This window comes from Halichoerus grypus, chromosome 6 (assembly GCF_964656455.1).
Source record: "Halichoerus grypus chromosome 6, mHalGry1.hap1.1, whole genome shotgun sequence".
Lineage (NCBI taxonomy): Eukaryota > Metazoa > Chordata > Mammalia > Carnivora > Phocidae > Halichoerus > Halichoerus grypus.
In genome coordinates, this window is record NC_135717.1 from 100,651,177 (window position 1) to 100,670,812 (window position 19,636).

At 40.7% G+C, this 19,636-nt stretch overlaps 1 protein-coding gene across 3 annotated transcripts in view; it reads left to right on the forward strand.

Moving 5' to 3' along the window:
• Positions 1-1,772: 1,772 nt before the first annotated feature.
• The window catches only part of BMAL2 (basic helix-loop-helix ARNT like 2), a 101,618-nt gene continuing 83,754 nt past the window's right edge, over positions 1,773-19,636 (forward strand). For 2 of the 3 annotated variants that reach the window (XM_036080214.2, XM_036080218.2), the window contains exon 1: positions 1,773-2,093. Coding sequence is in view for 1 of the 3 variants with exons in the window: in XM_036080217.2 (XP_035936110.1) it covers positions 2,063-2,093 (31 nt within the window). In the remaining 2 variants the exon portion in view is untranslated. The remainder of the gene's footprint in view (positions 2,094-19,636) is intronic. The other variant, XM_036080217.2, reaches the window with a different exon arrangement.

Genomic DNA, 19,636 nt, shown 5'->3' on the forward strand with positions numbered 1-19,636 from the left:
GTGGATACTAATTCCAGCACTGTTCTTGCCTGAGTACTTGGCAGTGAAGCAAAATTAGCAAACTAAGGTCACCCTGGGATTAGCAATGATTCCCGAAGAGCTATACTGTCCCTGGGCTTTTGGTGAGAAAAGGACATTGACCAGAAGGAAATAGGTCATATGTTCTGCAAGTTATGTTTCAAATCACTTCTGTTACATTTTGCTCAAGGAGAAAATATTAGAAAATCACTGCCTGTAAATGAGAGATTACCTTCCTATCCATCTCTCAAGATACTGGTTTTCTATCTCTGTTTTATCCTATGAGGCATAATATAACGACTCTTAAAAAAAAAAAGAAAAAGTCCTAGAAAGGAAAGCTCCAGAGCATAAAGAAAAAGTAGCAAGTAGGATTTAAACTTGAACGTTAAGGGGGAAGGCATGTTAAGCTATGAGAGTGACTTGCCCCCAGAGAACCCTGTGGCCTCTTCTCCTTGAGCATTATTACTTCCTCCTATCATATTAAGGTTTTGGATACCTCTTCTTTGGCTTTCAGGCTCGAGTGGAAGTGAATCATCATTTCTAAGAAATGAGGACTGCAATGATTCACCAGCAAGCTTATTGGATACCATGGTATGAACGTCTAAGAAGATCTGGCTTTTACAGTCTGGCCTCTCCCATCCACTGAGTGATCCTGGCCCCAGTACTCATCTCTGAGCCTCTATACATATATACATAGTCTGTACTGTACATTTGAACCAGGGTGCTGCTTCACCAGGAAGGTGACATTTAACACATGCCCAGGTCTTTCAATGCCTCCCCACTTGGTAAAACATCCCCAAACAGTGCACATTTATCTGGAAACCCAGGTTTGGACATATTCAGGGAAACCTACACCCGATTTAAGACTATCTGCCAGGCTTTCTGTGGACCTTTTATTTTTGAGCTGCCAGCGGAAGTTGATGTTGGTGGATTTCAGGTAGAGCTACCAGTCAAAGCTGGGATTGAGATGTTTCAAGAATGGTTTTGATGAGGGAAGTGCGTTGGTGTGCTTTACTGAGGGCAGCCACAGTTCTTAGCACCTCCTTCCACCTCCAGCAGGTAAAATCCCTGTCCCCATTTCAGAGGGCAGCAGTTTCCCCTGGTCATGCCTACTTCTGCCCTGGAACGCTGTCCCAATCCCCTTGCCCAGGTTTGGCCCGAAGTAGCCCCCAGAACACATATGCAGCTAGTTAAGACGCTGTAATGAAGTCATGGTAGGAAAATTAATAGATTTAGGCGAGTTGATGCAAAGCTTTAGTGTTCTCTCTGCTGCTCCTTTCCTCCACTACTTTCCTCTACTAGACAAACTGTGAGCAAGGAACGGGTCTAGGGACCAGTGGGCGGGGAGAGAAGCAGCTTATTCCGCACAGGATGGAGGGCTGTCAAATGATCCCCAGAGGATCTTGCTTCTGGATTTACCCAACCTTTGCAGGAGCCAAAACCGCTTTCTCAGTGACCCCCCTCTCTGGCACTTCGCACCCTTGTCTCTGCCCCGAAGCCCTTCCCTCGCCCTTCTGTGTACCAGTGAAGTTTGTCTTCCAGCTTCCCCTCCTCCCCCAGCGCCCCCACCCTGCAGAGATCTCCATTCATCCTTTACCTTTTCTCCCAAGGGAAACAACTCCAACCCTCAGAACACTCACACAACGAATCCTTAAAGTGATCGTGGAAACCTGTTTTTAAAACCCGGTTTCCAGAAAGGCTCAAGGTGCTGCCTCGCCAGCCTTTCAGCGCTGTGCCTCCAGCCGCAGGGGTCGGGGGCGGTGCCGCCGTGACTCCGCCCCGCGCCGGGTCCCTGTCTCCGGCTGGGAGCCCCACGGCAGGCCAGTCCCAGGCCGCTGGCTCCGCAGTCCCGGCCGGCCGGGCTGCGAGTCGGCGCCGGCTGAGCGCCCAGGGGCCGCTGGGGTGGCCCCCCAGACGCGCGGCACAGCTTCCCGGGCGCCCGCGTCCCCGCTCCGGGGCCGCCGCCCGGGCCGGCGCAGGGCGGGCCCGGAGCTCTAGATGCCGCCAGTCCCGGGGTTGCGGAGCCGGCCGGGTGGTTCCTGCGATGGCGGCGGAAGAGGAGGCTGCGGCGAGAGGTGAGGCTGCGGGCGGGCGGCTCCAGGTGGGGGAGCGGCGTCGCACACGCGGGAGCATCCCGGGCCGGGCTGGGGGCGAGCGGCCCGCGCGGCGACGCCAGGCGGGCACAGTGTGCGGAGGGCTCCCCCCCCAGCCCCCGGCACCTGCTCCGCTTGGCTCCCGGACCGAGGTCGTCGCTTGGGGGCACAGGTGCTGCGCGGCACCCCGCCCGTCCTCCCGGAGAGTGGGAGGTGGGGAGTGTCCGTGCTCGCCGCCGGCTTTCGCGTTGCCCGCAGCCTCATTTCTTGGTCCCGGCTGGACCTTTAGGCGAAGGTAAGCTGGCGAGGGACCAGCCACCTTATAATGGCGAGCAGCCTCCCTCGGCCGACCACCGGGATCCCACTTCGTCGTCTGCAGGGACTGTTGTGTGGACTTCTTAGATTTCCTCTTTTGTATGAAGCAGTTGTCATCAGCCATTGAAGGGACTCGGGTTCTGCGAGCCTGTAGCCTCTGTACTGGAAATACTCAATTCTCCGTAACCCGTTTCCAAAACTGCCCGGTCGTGGGGCGGGCAGGCGGGCAGGGAGCGCGTGGAGGCAGGTCCCCCGCACCTCTTGCTCGAGAACCACAGATTGCACCGCAGCAGCCGTCCGTGAGCGAGAGGCGGCTCTCGTCGTTTACCGTTACTGCGTTAGGAAAGCCATCAGCGGAATGGTTGTTTTCTATTTTAGTGCAGTTTTTGTGAATTGAGTTGGAAGCGTGCTATTTCTTGTTCCTCTCTCTAGTATACACTGGCAACATTCCGTGGTCTCTTCCATGGGACTAGTCGCAATTATGGGACGGTTATAAAATATCTGTTAAGTCAAAAAGGGAGCAGGAAAAAAGACATAACTAAAGGAAGACTGGCAGAATTTCAGGGAAGCAGTTGATTAAATCCGCACTTGCCTTTTGGAATAGGGTGATGAGTTTTGATTCTTCTCTGAAATACAGCAATGAGAAGAGGTGCTTTTGAAAAATCTAATACAGTTATGGGAACTTGGATCATGGGGAGATTTCCAACATTCTATCATTTGAGTATGTGTGGTTTTTCTGGATGATATAAAGATGTAAGCACTGTTTTGCAAAGAGAAGGCAGTATGTATGGTGTTAAGCTCAGTCGTGTCACTGGGGTTATTTACCCTTAGCCTTAGTTTCTTCATCTGTAAATGGGGATAATTATAGTATCTGTCTTATAGGATTGTTAGGATTAAACGAGATATAAACGCATTTAAGTACATATAAAGTGCTTAGCCCAGTACTTGAGAAATAGCAAGTCCTCCATAAACATTCGCTTAATACAATTATTACTTTTTAAAAGATTTTATTTATTTATTTATTTATTTGACAGAGAGAGACACAGCCAGAGAGGGAACACAAGCAGGGGGAGTGGGAGAGGGAGAAGTAGGCCTCCCGCTGAGCAAGGAGCCCAATGCGGGGCTTGATCGCAGGACCCCAGGACCATGACCTGAGCCGAAGGCAGACGCTTAATGACTGAGCCACCCAGGCGCCCCGCTTAATACAATTATTAATTTGCAGCTCCCATTTGCTTTGTGAAGTTAATGAGTCTTATCTGGTTTTTTAAAATGTTATCCCACACAAGTCAAAATTGGCCAAACTAAAAGAATAGTTGGACTGTACTGAAAAAAGAGAAACATGAAAATGCATCTTACTCATTCAGAGTGGCTTTCACCACATAAGCCTTATGGACTTAGAAGTTTTCAAACAAATGGTTTATTGCTATTTAGCTGACGACCAAATGTGCAGTTGGGAATGATTAAAATTAATCCTTCTTAGATAAGAGTAGCAAAGTTTCAGTGGGGGCTGGGAGGGCAGGCATTTCTTGAGGTCCTATTACGTACCAAGCATTTCATAAGGGATACCTTCCTTAGTGTCACAACAGCCCTGTGATGTAGGTGGTGTTATCTCCATTTTGCAGATAAGATGAGAAAACAGGCTGGCCCACAGTTCACAGCCAGAGTGCCAAAACTGAAGTTAACATCTGTGGCTACGGGCCATGCAGCTTTTCTTCCTTTCCTATCTCACTAGGTGGCGCTAATGAGCAACGCGCGCACCTTCAGACACCCTCTTTAGCTAAAAAGGGTGAAAAAAATATGGTTACAAGTTCCCCCATCCCTGCAGGGAAAAACACAACAAAACAGGTCTCTATATCACAATCCATGGCCATGTTTTCCTTACACAAAATTCCTGAGGATTTCTTTTCCCTAGGCAGTTTGACACTGAGACCCTGGTAATAATACAAATCTAAAAGTGGTGGTGGGGAGAACCCCCCTCCCCCATGGTGGTTACACAGCTGAAAATAACTTCAGGGCTGATTGTGAGGATAGCCACCAAAAATCAGCTGGTGCCTTACATAATTGCCTGCTCAATTTTTTGACAGGCTTATGGTAAACACCAAGATTGAGCAAGCTGCCAAGTGACTGGGCGTCCTGGTAAATGGTTCCAGAATCCTTGGAGTCAGGGAGAGGGCAGTCTTGCAGGAGCAGCGCATTTTCAAGACGGACTACCAGAGATGGTGGGGCAGCTTTCTCACGTTCCCCGTACCTCACCGTGGCATGTTTTCACCTGGGAGGTTATCAGACCACCCTTTCTGAGCTGGAGTTGTAGTTCTGCAATTATAGTGGCTTAAATTCATTTTTATGACTCAGAAATAAAAAATCATCTGCCAATCAACTTTGCATAAGCTACCGCTCCTGGCCTGGATCCTTAGGCAAAGTCTCAGCCTGAGATGCATTACTCACCATAAACCAGGATGGACTAAAACTGCTTTTCACATGTTGGGGAAGGCAGTGGGGGGTGGGGAAGGGGAGTGAGAGGAATGGAGAGAATGGGGAGAGGAAAGAGGGAGAAGAGGGGTGGAGTAAAGAGAGAAGAGGGGAGAGAGGGTAAAGGAGCAAGATGGAAGGAAAGTAGAAAGTGAGGGAAAGAGATGGGGAGACGAGGAAGGGTGTAGAGGGGAGGGGAAGGAAAATGAGAGGGGGCAAGGCAAGGAGTTGGTGGGGGGAGAAGAGCTGAGTGGGGAAGGGGAAAGAGGCGGGATGGAGGTGGGAGAAGTGCGGGAGGGTAGGGACTGCCAGCCCATCAGAGTTGACTCCAGGAAAAAAGAAAAAGTAATTTAATGTTTAAAATATGTAGGGAGGGGCATCTGGGCGGCGCAGTTGGTTAAGCATCTGACTCTTGATTTTGGCTCAGGTTATGATCTCAGGGGCCTGAGATTGAGCTCCACACGGGGCTCCACGCTCAGTGGGGAGTCTGCTTGGGATTCTCTCTTTCTCTCTCAAAATAAGTAAATTAGTAAAATAAAATATATAGGGAAAGCCAAAATATTAGCATAGTAAACACAGTCATTTCATTTTACTTTTTTCCTTGTGGCAAGACTCCCTAGTTCTAAAAAGCATGATCTCTTTCTGTGCTGTGAACATTGATTATTGCATCCTTTCGAAATCTCTCCCTTTACATAGTGTTCAGGAACTCATAAATAAGGTAATAACATCTCATTCTAGTAGCCCTGATTTCAGTCGTCCCATTTAGTTGAAGACCTTCAGTTTTCCACCGTGACAGCTGAGTGACGCAGGTGCCTGGGATCTGGGTCATGAGTCAGCATCGGGACCGTCATCAGCATTATCGGGGACTCAGTGACCAGGTGCCCTAAAGGAGACGGGTGTACCTGAGACATCTGCCTGCTCTGTGAGACAGTGATTTCCTGTCCTGGTTTCTGCAGCTCTCCTCCCTGGAGTGGCTCTCCTCACCCCCAAATCCCAGCCCTTCTATACCCTGCCGGCCTCACCCAGTGCCTTCCTCCTTCCCAGTGGCAGGAGGCTGTGAGAACTTAATTTAAGCTCTTATTGGTGCTGGTACTACAGGTGGAAGGTATTCTCTGCAGTAGCTTGTAGTATTTCTGGATATTTACTGATAATTTATGAAGCACTTAGCTGTGTACCTCCCGCCCCCCCCTCATTTTCTTCTCTTACTTATGTGAAGTCACATTTACTGGTCCCTCACACATACTATTTAAATTATATCGCTTTAGGCTATAATATCTCACCCACCCCCAATTTTTAAATTTAAAATATTTTAAGGGGTGCCTGGGTGGCTCAGTCAGTTCAGCATCTTACTCTCGATTTCGGCTCAGGTCGTGATCTCAGGGCCGTGAGATCCAGCCCTGCATGGGGCTCCGCACTGGGTATGGAGCCGCTTAAGATTCTCTCTCTCCCTCTCCTCCTGCCCCTCCCCCCTAATATTTTAAAAAAATTTCTTAAAATATTTAAATCAGTCCAATTATATAATATTAAAACTCTAATTTGAAAATACTTGAATGTTGTCTGGCATGATAGGAAATTTGTCATTTATCCAAGTACATTATTGGTATTTTGTTTCTCTAGTCTTTAAAGTTTAAATCTCTAAATAATATCTTTACAGAGAGATAAAAACAAAAGCTGGAGGAAAAGGAAATATGGAGAGAATCACTCTTCCAGTCAACATGATTTGCATTACAGGATATTTATTATTGAAGGTCAAGATTATTGCCATAAAACAGTAATTGCTAATGTATTCAAAATGTTTTACTTATAAAGAAAGTGCTTTACTTATAATATTTTTTTAAGTAGATAAGAAATACACTTTACCGTATGTTCCAAATATATCACAGGGAAAATGAAGAATCAGCCACTGCCTTTCTCTCTCCATTTTGTCTCCCTTATATGTCCTATAGTCTGTTATGTGAGGGAATCTGCCTTTCCCCATATTTTTTTTAAATTTAATTTTATTATGTTACGTTGTTAGTCACATACAGTACCTCGTTAGTTTTGATGTAGTGTTCCATGATTCATTGTTTGCCCCATATGTTTTAAACTTTGCTGCCTCCAGGCATTGCTCAGGCTATTGGCTGCTCCTGGAAGGATCCTGCCCTCCCTCCAGATACGCATGTGGAAGTCTTACGTCCTCTTGAAGGCTGAGCTCAGGTGTCACTGTGTTTTTACTTGCCTGTGGGGAAGGAGATCTGGTGTATAGGGAAATGAGCATGAGCTTTGGAACCAGGCCATTGGGAATGTGACCACCAGTTTCATTATTTACTAGCCATGTGACCTTGGCCAAATTATTTAACTGCTCTGAGCCCCAATTTCCTTGTCTGTAAAATGGGAGTAAAAAATGCCTAACTTGGAGGGTTATGTGGGAATTAAATGAGATGATTACAACCGGTTTAGTGAAATCTGACCTACAACAGATGATTTCCCCCCTTCTTTTCATGCAGCCTTCCCAGAATCTCCCCTCCCCCAATGGAAATGCTTCTTCCCTTCTGTTGTTACACTGTGTGTGTGTGTGTGTGTGTGTGTGTGTGCGCGCGCGCGCGCGCGTGCCTATTAAAACACTTGGCCTGCTTGCCACAAGTTATTTAGGTAGATTTCTTAGTTCCATTCCCATCCTAGGAGAGCAGGGTTGATTCTTACTCATCTCTACAATCTCCCAACTCCTTGTACCTATTAAATGCCTAATGAAGGTTTGTTGATTTTAAATGAATGATTGGTCTAAGGTGTGGACAGGGCTGGTTCATTCATAAACTATCCATTAAATACACACTACTGTACTAAGCAAAGAGAGACGGAGAAATGGATACAGCCAGAAAAAAGATTCAAGAGCTTATAAATAGGCAAAAAGCAGTTAAAATATGTGTAAGACAAGATAGAACCTAGTAAGATCTATAGTTTAACTGCTAGGAGTGAGCCTCCCCACCCAAAGTTGGCAGAAATTATACCTAGTTCACGGGGCAGGGACTCACTTTCAGAGAAGGTACCAACTTTAGTATTGATGGGTAGAGAACTCTTGGGGAGGCAGCGAAGAAGATGGTCTTCGAGGACAGAGCACAGGCACGGATATGGAAAGCCATCAGTGACGTGCTTGGAAGAACTGGTGGTAGTATTTTTTTGGCTTTCGATAGGAAACATGGAGAAGGAATTGACCAGTGAAGTTGCATTGTTAGTGTTGGGGGGGGCTTCCCCTCCCCCGCCTGTGGTGCAGCACAGACAGTGGACCCAGAAAACCCACGGTATACAGGCAGTGATTTGCCCGCTCTCCAAAAGGAAAGAGCCATGCATCTTCCTTTTGGCCCTCAGTCAGCAACAGAGCTTCTATGTCACCTTGAAAGACTAATTGTGGCATATTTCTAATCAGATAAAAAAAAAAAAAAGCACAAGTCCCGGTTCCTGCCAGGTGATTGGCTCTTAGGTCTTAGCCTTTACTGTAAATCCTTTGGACCACTTCTTTCTCTCTTTCATCTTTTCTTCCCTGAAAAAGCAGCTGCTTCTGCCTTTAGATCCATTTCACAGTCATCTGAAAAGCATCGTAAGTACTGTTTCATTTATTCTCATTACAGCCTGTTGGGAAGCAGGTCTCTAGACTTCTAATGGCCTTTCCTACATTGTTCCACTGTCCCCATCGCTGATATACCCTCGGGAGGGATGTGTGCTCCGGGCGTGCTCTCAGACGCTTCCCTACAGTTCCGTGGGACCAAGCTGAAAAATACCCTCAGCCTTGACTTCCAACATAAACACTTAGTGAAGGTTTGTGAACCAAAAGGAATCTAGTGCCCAGCACATCTGAACATGCTGCTAATGTGAAGAGAGCACTCATGGAAACACCCATGTGTGATAACCTCACAAGGTGTTCTTATTTTGATTCGGATACAGTGTGGACGATCTCGGGTTTAGAAGATACTTAAAAGCAGAAGCTCTAGGGGCACCTGGGTGGCTCAGTTGGTTGGGCATCTGCCTTCCGCTCAGGTTGTGATCCTGGGGTCCTGGGATCAAGACCCCCACTGGGCTCTTTGCGGAGAACCTGCTTCTCCCTCTGCCTCTCTCTCTCTCTCTGTCTCTCGTGAATAAATAAATAAGATCTTAAAAAAATATATTTAAAAAAAACCGGAAGCTCTATATACATTAAAGTACCTCTTCACCTTTTTTCCTTAGGAGAGGAGAATGTAGAAAGAATGGACAATTGCTGAGCGAGGATAGTTCCAAAGCCATGTGTATTTTACAGAAACACAGATTTTAAAAGATCAATATACAGTAGATAGAATTGAAATTGAACACTTTATAAAGTAGATATTGATATCTAAATGAATACATGACTGTGAAGATTAATACTTGTTTTGTCAAAGATGTAGAGAAAATATTGAAATGTTGAACACAATTTCCAGCTCTGCATGTATTTCTTCCCAGCTCCCTGGCTGGAGCATTGGATGTCCTGAGTTACGAGGTAGCTCAGATAGGCTGTGTTTGCACTGCCAGGGAGACCAACCATATTGCTCTAATAGGCCATCCCTTCTGTAAGATTTATCCAGACAACCACACTCACCTAGAAAAAAAGAGACCAAACCCAATTTTCCATGCATCCTGCTGCTGATGGCTTCTTAGGACAATTCTCCTTTTCTTTAGTTTTCAGCCTGAGTTCAACTAGCCCTTTTGGCTCATCAGTTTCTTTCAACCATAATCATAGCTACCTCTGGGACGTGTGTTTGGTTGTAAGCAAAGCAACCTGGACTTGGGGGGAGGGGGTTCAAATTCACACTTCAAATTGTAGAAGGCATCGAGGACAAATTATCTATCAAGAGGTTTAAAAATAACCATTTAGTAGCTCTTTGTCTAGGAAGAGCCCGGAAGCAGCTTTAGCTTCTGATCATCATTGTAACAATGACGTGTGAGGCCTAGATGGTGTTAACATCACAAATGTCACTTTGGGTTTTATTGCTTTCAAAACTATCGTGTTTCAGTTTGTAAAACTTGAACAGTTTGCCTGTTGCAGTGTAATGCTTTCCCCTCTCCCCCACTTTGAAAGGGTCTTTTTCTAGAACAGTCACCATTTAGTGAAAAGATACACAAATATTTTTGTGAACGCTGATGATTATTTTTCTCTCAGTTAAACTGAAGTCGTCTCATTTTGTTAAGGCTTTAGTTGTCAGGAACCATTGTATCTTTAAAAAAAAAAATTATCCACATTTATTAACAAATTTTAAATAGTTGACATACTATATTATGCAAGTTTCAGGGATACAACAGAGTGAATCAGTTGACAATTATATACATTACAAAACGCTCACCATGATGGGCGCTTCTCTCATACAAAGTTATTATAATCAACTATATTCCCTATGCTGTACTTCTCATCCCCATGACTTATTTATTTTCTAGCTGGAACTTTGTACCTCTTAATCTCTTTCACATATTTCACGTGTTCCCCCCTTGTCCCTCCCTTCTGGCAACCACCGGTTTGTTCTGTGTATTTATGAGTCTGTTTTGTTGTTGTTTGTTGTTCATTTGTTTTGTTTTTTAGATTCTCCATGTGAGTGAAATCATATGGTATTTGTCTTTCTCTAATTTACTTCATTTAGCCTAATAAGTGACTAATAAGGATTTTCTAGGTCCTTCCATGTTGTTGTGAATGGCAAGATTTCATTCATTTTTATGGTTGAGTAATATTCCATTGTTGTGTATATATACCACATCTTCTGTACTCATTCATCCATTGATGGACACTTAGGCTGCCTCCATATCTTGGCTATTATAAATAATGCTGCAATAAACATCGTGATGCATATATACTTTCAAATTACAGTTGATACTTGAACAACATGGGTTTGAATTGTGATGGTCCACTTATACACAGATTTCTTTTAAAAGATTTTATTTATTTGAGAACGAGAGAGCGCACAAGTCGGGGGAGAGGGAGAAGCAGGCTTCCCGCTGAGCAGGGAGCCCAAAGCGGGGCTCGATCCCAGGACCCTGGGATCATGACCTGAGCTGAAGGCAGACGCTTAACCAACTGAGCCATCCAGGAGTCCATATACAGATTTTTTTTTAAATATGTATAAATACAGTAAGTACTGTAAATGTATTTTCTCATGATTTTCTTAACATTTTCTTTTCTCCAGCTGACTTTATTGTAAGAATACAGTATATGATACATATAACATACAAAATATGTGTTCATCTGGTATGTAGATTATTGGTAAGGTTTCCAGTCAACAGTAGGTTGTTAGTAGTTGTCATTGTGGAGTCAAAAGTTATATGTGGATTTTTGACTGTGCAGGTGGCCAAGCCCCTAACCACTGTGTTGTTCAAGGGTCAACTGTAGTGTTTTCATTTTCTGGGTAAATACCCAGAAGTGGAATTAATGGATTGTATGGTATTCTTATTTTTTGAGGAACCTCCATACTGTTTTCCCTAGTGGCTGCACCAATTACATCCCCACCAACAGTGCACAAGGGTTCCCTTTTCTCCACATCCTTGTCGACACTTGCTATTTCTTGTCTTTTTGATACTAGCCGTTCTGACTGGTGTGAAGGTGATATTTCATTATGGTTTTAGTTTGCACTTCCCTAATGATTAGTGAACATCTTTTCATATGTATCAGTCATCTGTATGTCTTCGGAAAAATGTCTATTTGGGTCCTCTGCCCATTTTTAAAATCAGATTATTTATTTTGTTGGTGTTGAGTTGTGTAAGTTCTTTATAAATTTTGGGTATTAACCCCTCATTGGATATATCGTTTGCAGATATCTTCTTTTGTTCAGAAGGCTGTCCTTCATTTTGTTGATTTTTTTTTTTTTTCTGTGTAAAACCTTTTTAGTTTGATGTAGTCCTGATAGTTTATTTTTGCTTTTGTTTCCCTTCCATGGGGAGACAGATCCAGAAAAATGTTGCTAAGGCTGACATCCAAAGGTTTACTGCCTGTGTTTTCTTCTATGAGCTTTATGGTTTCAGGTCTCACATTTAGGTGTTTAATCTATTTTGAGTTTTTTTTTTTTTTTTTGTATGCTGTATGAAAGTGGTCCAGTTTCATTCTTTTGCATGTAGCTGTCCAGTTTACTCAACACTGCTTATTAAAAAAACTGGTTTTTTTTTTTCATTGTATATTCTTGCTTCCTTTGCCATAGATTAGTTGACCATATAAACCTGGGCTTATTTCTGGGCTGTCTGTCCTATTCCTTTGACCTATGTCCGTTTTTGTGCTGGTACCATACTGTTTTGATTACTATAGCTTTGTAGTATATCTTGAAAACTGGAGTTGTGTTAAACCTTCAGTTTTGTTTTGCTTAAGATTCCTTTGGCTATTCAGGGTCTTCTGTGGTTCTACACAAATTTTAGCACTATTTGGTCCAGTTCTGTGAAAAATGCTGTTGGTATTTTGATAAGAATTGCATTACATCCCCAACAACAGTGGGGATGTAGATTGCCTTGGGTAGTATAGACATTTCAACAACATTAATTCTTCCAATCCATGAGCATGGTATAGACCTAAAGTATAGGTCTTTCACATCCTTGGTTAAATTTATTCCTAGGTATTTTATTTATTTATTTATTTTGATGCAGTGATAAATGTGATTGTTCTCTTAATTTCTCTTTCTGCTAGTTTGTTATTAGGGTATAAAAATGAACCAGATTTCTGTGTATTAATTTTGTATCCTGAAACTTTACTGATTTTATTAGTTCTAATAGTTTTAAAGAGTCTTTAGGGTTTCCTTTATGTAGAATCATCTCCTCTGCAAATAATGACAGTTTATTTCTTCCTTACCGATTTGGATGCTTTTTATTCCTTTTCTTTGATTGCTGTGGCTAGGACTTCCAGTATTGTGTTGAATAAAAGTGGTGAGAGTGGACATCCTTGTGTTGTTCCTGATCTTAGAGGAAAAGCTTTTAGCTTTTTACCATTAAGTGTGATGTTAACTGTGGGTTTGCCATATGAGGACTTTATTATATTGAGGTATGTTCCCTCTATAACAACTTTTTTGAGAGTTTTTTCTTATGGATTGTGTTGGATTTTGTCAAATGATTTTTCTGTATCTATTGAGATGATCATATAGTTTTTATTCTTAATTGTTAATGTGGTATATCATGTTGATTGATTTGTAGACATTAAACCATCCTTGCATCCCTGGAATAAATCCCATTTGATCATGGTGAATGATCCTTTTAATGTATTCTTAAATTTGGTTTGCTAATATTTTGTTGAGAATTTTTACATCTATGTTCATCAGAGATATTGGTCTGTACTTTTTTGTTATAGTGTCTTTTTCTAGTTTTGGTATCAAGGTACTGCTGGCTTTGTAGAATAAATTTAGAAGCATTCCTTCGTCTTTAATTTTTTAGAATAGTTTGAGACAGGTATTGACTTTTTTATTTTTTAAAGATTTTATTTATTTTATTTGAGAGAGAGAGTATGAGCTGGGGGAGGGGAGGTGAGAGAAAGAATCTCAAGAAGACTCTGTGCTGAGCACAGAGACTGATGCAGGGCTCGATCTCACGACCCTGAGATCATGACCTAAGCCGAAAGCAACAGTTGGAGGCTTACCCAGCTGAGCCACCCAGGCACCTCTCTATTTTAAATGTTTGGTAGAATTCACCTGTGAAGAAATTGGATCCTGGACTTTTGTTTCTTGGGGTTTTTTTGTGGGTTTTTTTTTTTTATTATTGATTCCATTTCATTACTAGTAATCAATCTGTTCAGCTTTTCTCTTTCTTCCTGGTTCAGTTTTACAAGATTGTGTGTTTCTAGGAATTTATTCATTTCTTTTAGGGTGTCCAATTTGTTGGCATACAATTTCTCATAGTAGTCTCTCATAATTGTGTGTATTTCTGTGGTGTCAGTTTTACCTCTCCTCTTTCTTTTCTGATTTTATTTGAGCCCTGTTTTTTTCTTGATGAGTCTGGATAAATGGTTATCGATTTTCAAAGAACCAACTCTTGGTTTCATTGATCTTTTTTATTGTTGTTTTTAGGGTTTTTTCCCCACTATTTCATATTTTCTGCTCCGATCTTTACTGTTTCCTTCCTTCTACTACTTTGGACTTTGTTTTTCTTTTTTCTAGTTCCAGTAGGTATAAGGTTAGATTGTTTGAGTTTTTTTCTTATTTCTTAAGGTAAGTCTGTATTGCTCTGAACTTCCCTCTTAGAACTGCTTTTGCTGCATCCCAAAGATTTTGAATCATTTTGTTTCTATTTTCATTTGTCTCCATGTGTTTTTTTTTTTTTTTTACTTTCCTCTTTGATTTCTTCATTGACCCATTGGTTGTTTAGTAACATGTTTAGCCTTCGCATGTATGTGTTTTTTTTATAGTTTTGTTTTCTTGTAATTGATTTCTAGTTTTATAACATTGTAGTCAGAAAAGGAGCTTGGTATGATTTCAGTTTTCTTAAATTTATTAACCCCTGTTTTGTGGCCTAATGTATGATCTGTCCTGGAGAATATTCCTTGTGTACTTGGAAAAGTATATTCTGCTTTTTTTGGTTGGGATGTTCTGTATATATCTGTTAAGCCCATCTGATCTAATGTATCATTCAAAGCCACTGTTTGCTTATTGTTTTTCTGTCTGGATGATTTCTCCATTGATGTAAGTGGAGTGCTAAAGTCCCCTACTATTATGTATTTTTGTCAGTTTTTCCCTTTATGTCTGTTGATATTTACCTTATATACTTAGGTGCCCCTATATTAGGTACATAGATATTTACGATTGTTCTATCCTCATGTTGGATCAATCCCTTTATAACTATGTAATGCTTCTTTTTGGTGTTTTGTTACAGTCTTTCTTTTTAAGTGTATTTTGTCTGATGTAAGTAAGTATTGCTATCCTGTTTCCTGTTTCCAGTTGCATGGAACATTTTTTTCCATCCCTTCATTTTCAGTCTTTATGTGTCTTAAATCTAAAGTGAGTCTCTTGTAGGTAGCATCTAGATGGGTCTTTTTTCACCCCATTCATTCACCCTGTGTTTTTTGATTGAAGCATTTATTCCATTTACATTGAAAGTAATTATTGAGAGATTTGTACTTGTTACCATTTTGTTAATTGTTTCTTGGTTGTTTTTGTAGTTCTTCTATGTTCCTTTCTTCTTTTCTTTCTCTCTTCACTTGTGACTTGATGACTTTAGTGTTTAGTATCCTGCAACTTTACTGAATTTGTTTATTACTTCCTGTAGTATTTTGGTGGAGTCTTTAGGATTTTCATTGTATAGTATCCTGTTGTCTGCAAATAGTGACAGTTTACCTTCTTCCTTACCAATATAGATGCTGCTTATTTCTTTTTTTTGTCAATTGCTGTGGCTAGGACTTTCAGTACTATGCTGAATAAAAGTGGTGAGAGTGGACATCCTTGTCTTGTTCCTGACCTTAGGGGAAAGTGTTACACTTTTTTTTTTTTTCCATTAATTTTTTTGTGTATCTGTTATAGGATTGTGGTTTGTGGTTGCCATGAGGTTCCTCTCTAACATCCTATGTATATAGTAGTCTATAATAAATTGGTCACTTAAGTTTGAACACATTCTAAAAACACTACATTTATTTTTTTAAAATTTTTTTTTAAATTTTAAGTAAACTTTACAGCACACGTGGGGCTCATATAGCTACCATCCATCCCATTATATTATTGTTACAATATCATTGACTGTATTCTTTATACTCTGCTTTTTATTTCTGTGACTTACTCATTCCATATCTGGAAGCCTGTATCTCCCTCTCTCCTTCACCCATTTTGCCCAACCCCCCGCCCCCCTCTTAAGTTCATTCTCTGTATTTATGTTTCTGATTCTGCTATTTGTTTATTCGTTTTTTTTCTTAGATTTCATTTATGAGTGGAATCATATATATTTGTCTTTCTCAGTATGACTTATTTTGCTTAGCATTATACCTTCTAAGTCCATCCATGTTGTCTCCAGTGGCATGATCCATCCTTTTTTATGGCTGTGCAGTATTCCATTGTACATATATACTACATTTTCCTTATCCGTTCATCTATTAATGCATACTTAGGTTGCTTGCATGTCTTGGTTATTGTAAAATAATGCTGCAATAAACATAGGGGTGCAGATATCTTTTTTAGTTAGTGTTTTCATGTTCCCTAGGTAAATACCCAGTAGTGGAATTATTGGATCATACGTTATTTATATTTTTAATTTTTGGAGGAACCTCCATACTGTTTTCCATAGTAGCTGCACCAGTTTGCTTTCCCACCAACAATGCACGAGGGCTCCTTTTTATCCTCATCCTTGCCAACACTTACTATTTCTTGTATTTTTGATTTTTGCCATTCTGACAGGTGTGAGGTGATACTTCATTATGGTTTTGATTTGCATTTCCCTGTTGACTAGTGATATTGAGTATCTTTTCATGTGTCTGTTGGCCATCTGTATGTCTTCTTTGAAAAAATGTCTATTCAGGTCCTCTATCCATTTTTTAATTAGATTGTTTGGTTTTTTTGGATGTAAGTTTTTTATATATTTTGGACATTAACCCTCATTAGATATATCATTTGCAAATATCTTTTCCTATTCAGTAGGTTGTCTTTTAGTTCTGTTGATTATTTTTTGCTGTGAAGAAGCTTTTTATTTTGATGTAGTCCCAATAGTTTATTTTTGCTTTTGTTTCCTTTGCCTTAGGAGACACGTGTAGAAAAATGTTGCTATGGCTGATGTCAGGGAAATTACTGCCTGTGTTCTCTTGTAGGATTTTTATGGCTTCAGGTCTCATGTTCAGGTCTTTAATACATTTTGAGTTTATTCTTTTTTATGGTGTTGGTAAATCGTCCAGTTTCTTTCTTTTATGTGTAGCTGTCCAGTTTTCCCAGCACCATTTATTGAAAAGACTCTCTTTTCCCCATTGTGTATTCTTGCCTCCTTTGTCATAGATTGACCATATAAATGTCAGTTTATATCTGGTATCTCTTTCTGTTCTGTTGATCTATGTGTCTGTTTTTGTGTCAGTACCATGCTGTTTTGATCACTACAGCTTTGCAGTATATCTTGAAATCTAGAATTGTAATATCTCCAGCTTCATTATTCTTTCTCAGGATTGTTTGACTATTTGGGGTCTTTTGTGTTTCCATATAAATTTTAGTATTATTTCTTCTAGTTTTGTGAAAAATGATGTTGGTATTTTGATAGAGATTGAATTGAATCTGTAGATTTCTTTGGGTAATATGGACATTTTGACAGTATTAAGTCTTTAAATCCATGAGCATGGAATATCTTTCCATTTGTTTTATCTTCACCTGTGTTTCTTTCATGCATGTTTTATAGTTATTTGAGTACAGGTCTTTCACCTCCTTGGTTAAGTTTATTCCTAGGTATTTTATTCTTTTGTGGTGCAATTGTAAATGGTGTTTTTTTTTAAATTTCTCTTTCTGTAACTTTGTTGTTACTGTATAAAAATGCAATCAGTTTCTGGGTATTAACTTTGTATCCTGCAACTTTACTGAATTTGTTTATTACTTCCTGTAGTATTTTGGTGGAGTCTTTAGGATTTTCATTGTATAGTATCATGTGTCTGCAAATAGTGACAGTTTACCTCCTTCCTTACCAATATAGATGCTGCTTATTTCTTTTTTTTGTCCAATTGCTGTGGCTAGGACTTTCAGTACTATGCTGAATAAAAGTGGTGAGAGTGGACATCCTTGTGTTGTTCCTGACCTTAGGGGAAAGCTCTGTTTTTCACCATTGAGGATGATGTTAGCTATGGATGTGTCGTTTATGGCCTTTTTTAATGTTGAGTATGTTCCTCTAACCCCATTTTGTTTAGAGTTTTTATCATGAATGGGTGTTGAATCTTGTCAAATGCTTTTCCTGAATCTATTGAGATAATATGATTTTTATCCCTTGTTTTGTTGATGTGGTGTATTATGTTGATTTGTGAATATTAAACCATTCTTGCATCCTGAGAATAAATCCTACCTGATGGTGGTGAATGATTTTTTTAATGTGGTTTGCTAATATTTTGTAGAAAATTTTTGCAACTATGTTCATCAGAGGTATTGGCCTATAGTTTTTTTTTTTTTTTTTCTCTGATGTCTTTGTCTGGCTTTGGTATCAGGGTAATGCTGACCTTGTAGAATATACTTGGAAGTTTTCCTTCCTCTTCTATTTCTTGGAATGGTTTGAAGAGAATAGGTATTAACTCTTCTTTAAATGTCTGGTAGAATTCACCTGTCAAGCCATCCAGTCCTGGACTTTTATTTTTTGGTAGTTTTGTTTACCAGTTCAATTTCATTACTTGTAATAGGTCTATTTAGATTTTCTGTTTCTTCTGGTTCAGTTTTGCAAGATTGTATGTTTCTAGGAATTTATCTATTTCTTGTAGGATGTCCAGTTTGTTGATATGTAATTTTACATATTCTCTTATAATATGTAAGCTACATACAAATATGGTGTCAATTGTTACTTCTCCTTTCTTGTTTCTGATTTTATTTGAGTCTTTTCTCTTTTTTTCTTGATGAGTCCAGGTAAGGGTTTGTCTCTTTTGTTTATCTTTTCAAAGAATCAGCTCTTGGTTTCAATGATTTTTTTTCTTCCTTTTTTTTTTTAGTCTCTACCTCATTTATTTCTGCTCTGATCTTTATTTCCTTTCTTCTACTCACCTTGGGTTTGGTTTGTTCTTTTTTCTTTTTCCTAGTCCCTTTAAGTATAAGGTTAGATTGTTTATTTGAGCTTTTGGGGTTTTTGTTTCTTTGTTTGTTTCATTCTTTTGTATGTAGCTGTCCAGCTTTCCCAACACCATTTGTTGAAGAGACTGTCTTTTTCCTATTGCATATTTTCTCCTTTGTCGAAGATTAACTGACCATATAATCATGGGTTTATTTCTGGGGTCCCTCTTCTGTCCTGTTGATCTATGTGTCTATTTTTGTGCCAATACCATACTGTTTTGATTACTATAGCTTTGTAGTATAACCTGAAATCTGGAGCTACTCTTTTAAACCATTGCTTTTTACAGAAAGAATAAAGAAAAAATAATAAAAGAAAAATGGAGCGGAGAGAATATTCCCACAATTCTTTAGCCCTTTTAAACTGCTGCTTTTTTTCTATGTTCCAGTACCAGTGGGCTGGTGTGGGCTTGCAGATCCTTGGCTTCCTGAGGTCACAAGCTTTCTGTGATGATCTGACCCACTGGTTATGGTGTTGTGACCCACTGATTATGGCATCTGAACCTTCACCTTATGATGTCCGGATCCTGCTCTGGTTTGAGCTTTTAAGGTAGAGGGGGGCAGAGTGTTCCCACAGCTCCTCAGCCCTTTTAAGCCTGGCTTCTTTTTCTGTGCCCTAGGGCTGGTGTGGGCTTGTGGACTCTAGGCTCACTAAAGTTGCAGGCTCACAAAGATGACCAGACTCACCCATTTTGGCATCCGGATCCTGCTCCAGTCTAGGTTTTTAAGGTGGGGTGAGAACATCAACTGTGCCCTTCTCCAGGCTCTCTAGTCTGGAGAGTGTTCTGCAGCTCTTCTGTCTATGGGAGGAGGTGAGCTCAGGATCCTCCTACTCCACCATCTTCCTTAAACTGCAACCGTTGTGTCTTTTATAGGTTCTGTGTGGCATCTGTCATACCCAATCATGCCTGATTAATATTAAGCATGTACCATGTTTTCTGTTTACTCATAAACTGCAAGAATTATGTTTTCCCATGTGTAACAATGACGTGGGTGTAGACCATCCAAATCTAAGTATGATTTTGTGCTTTTTGGAAAAACATGCTGATG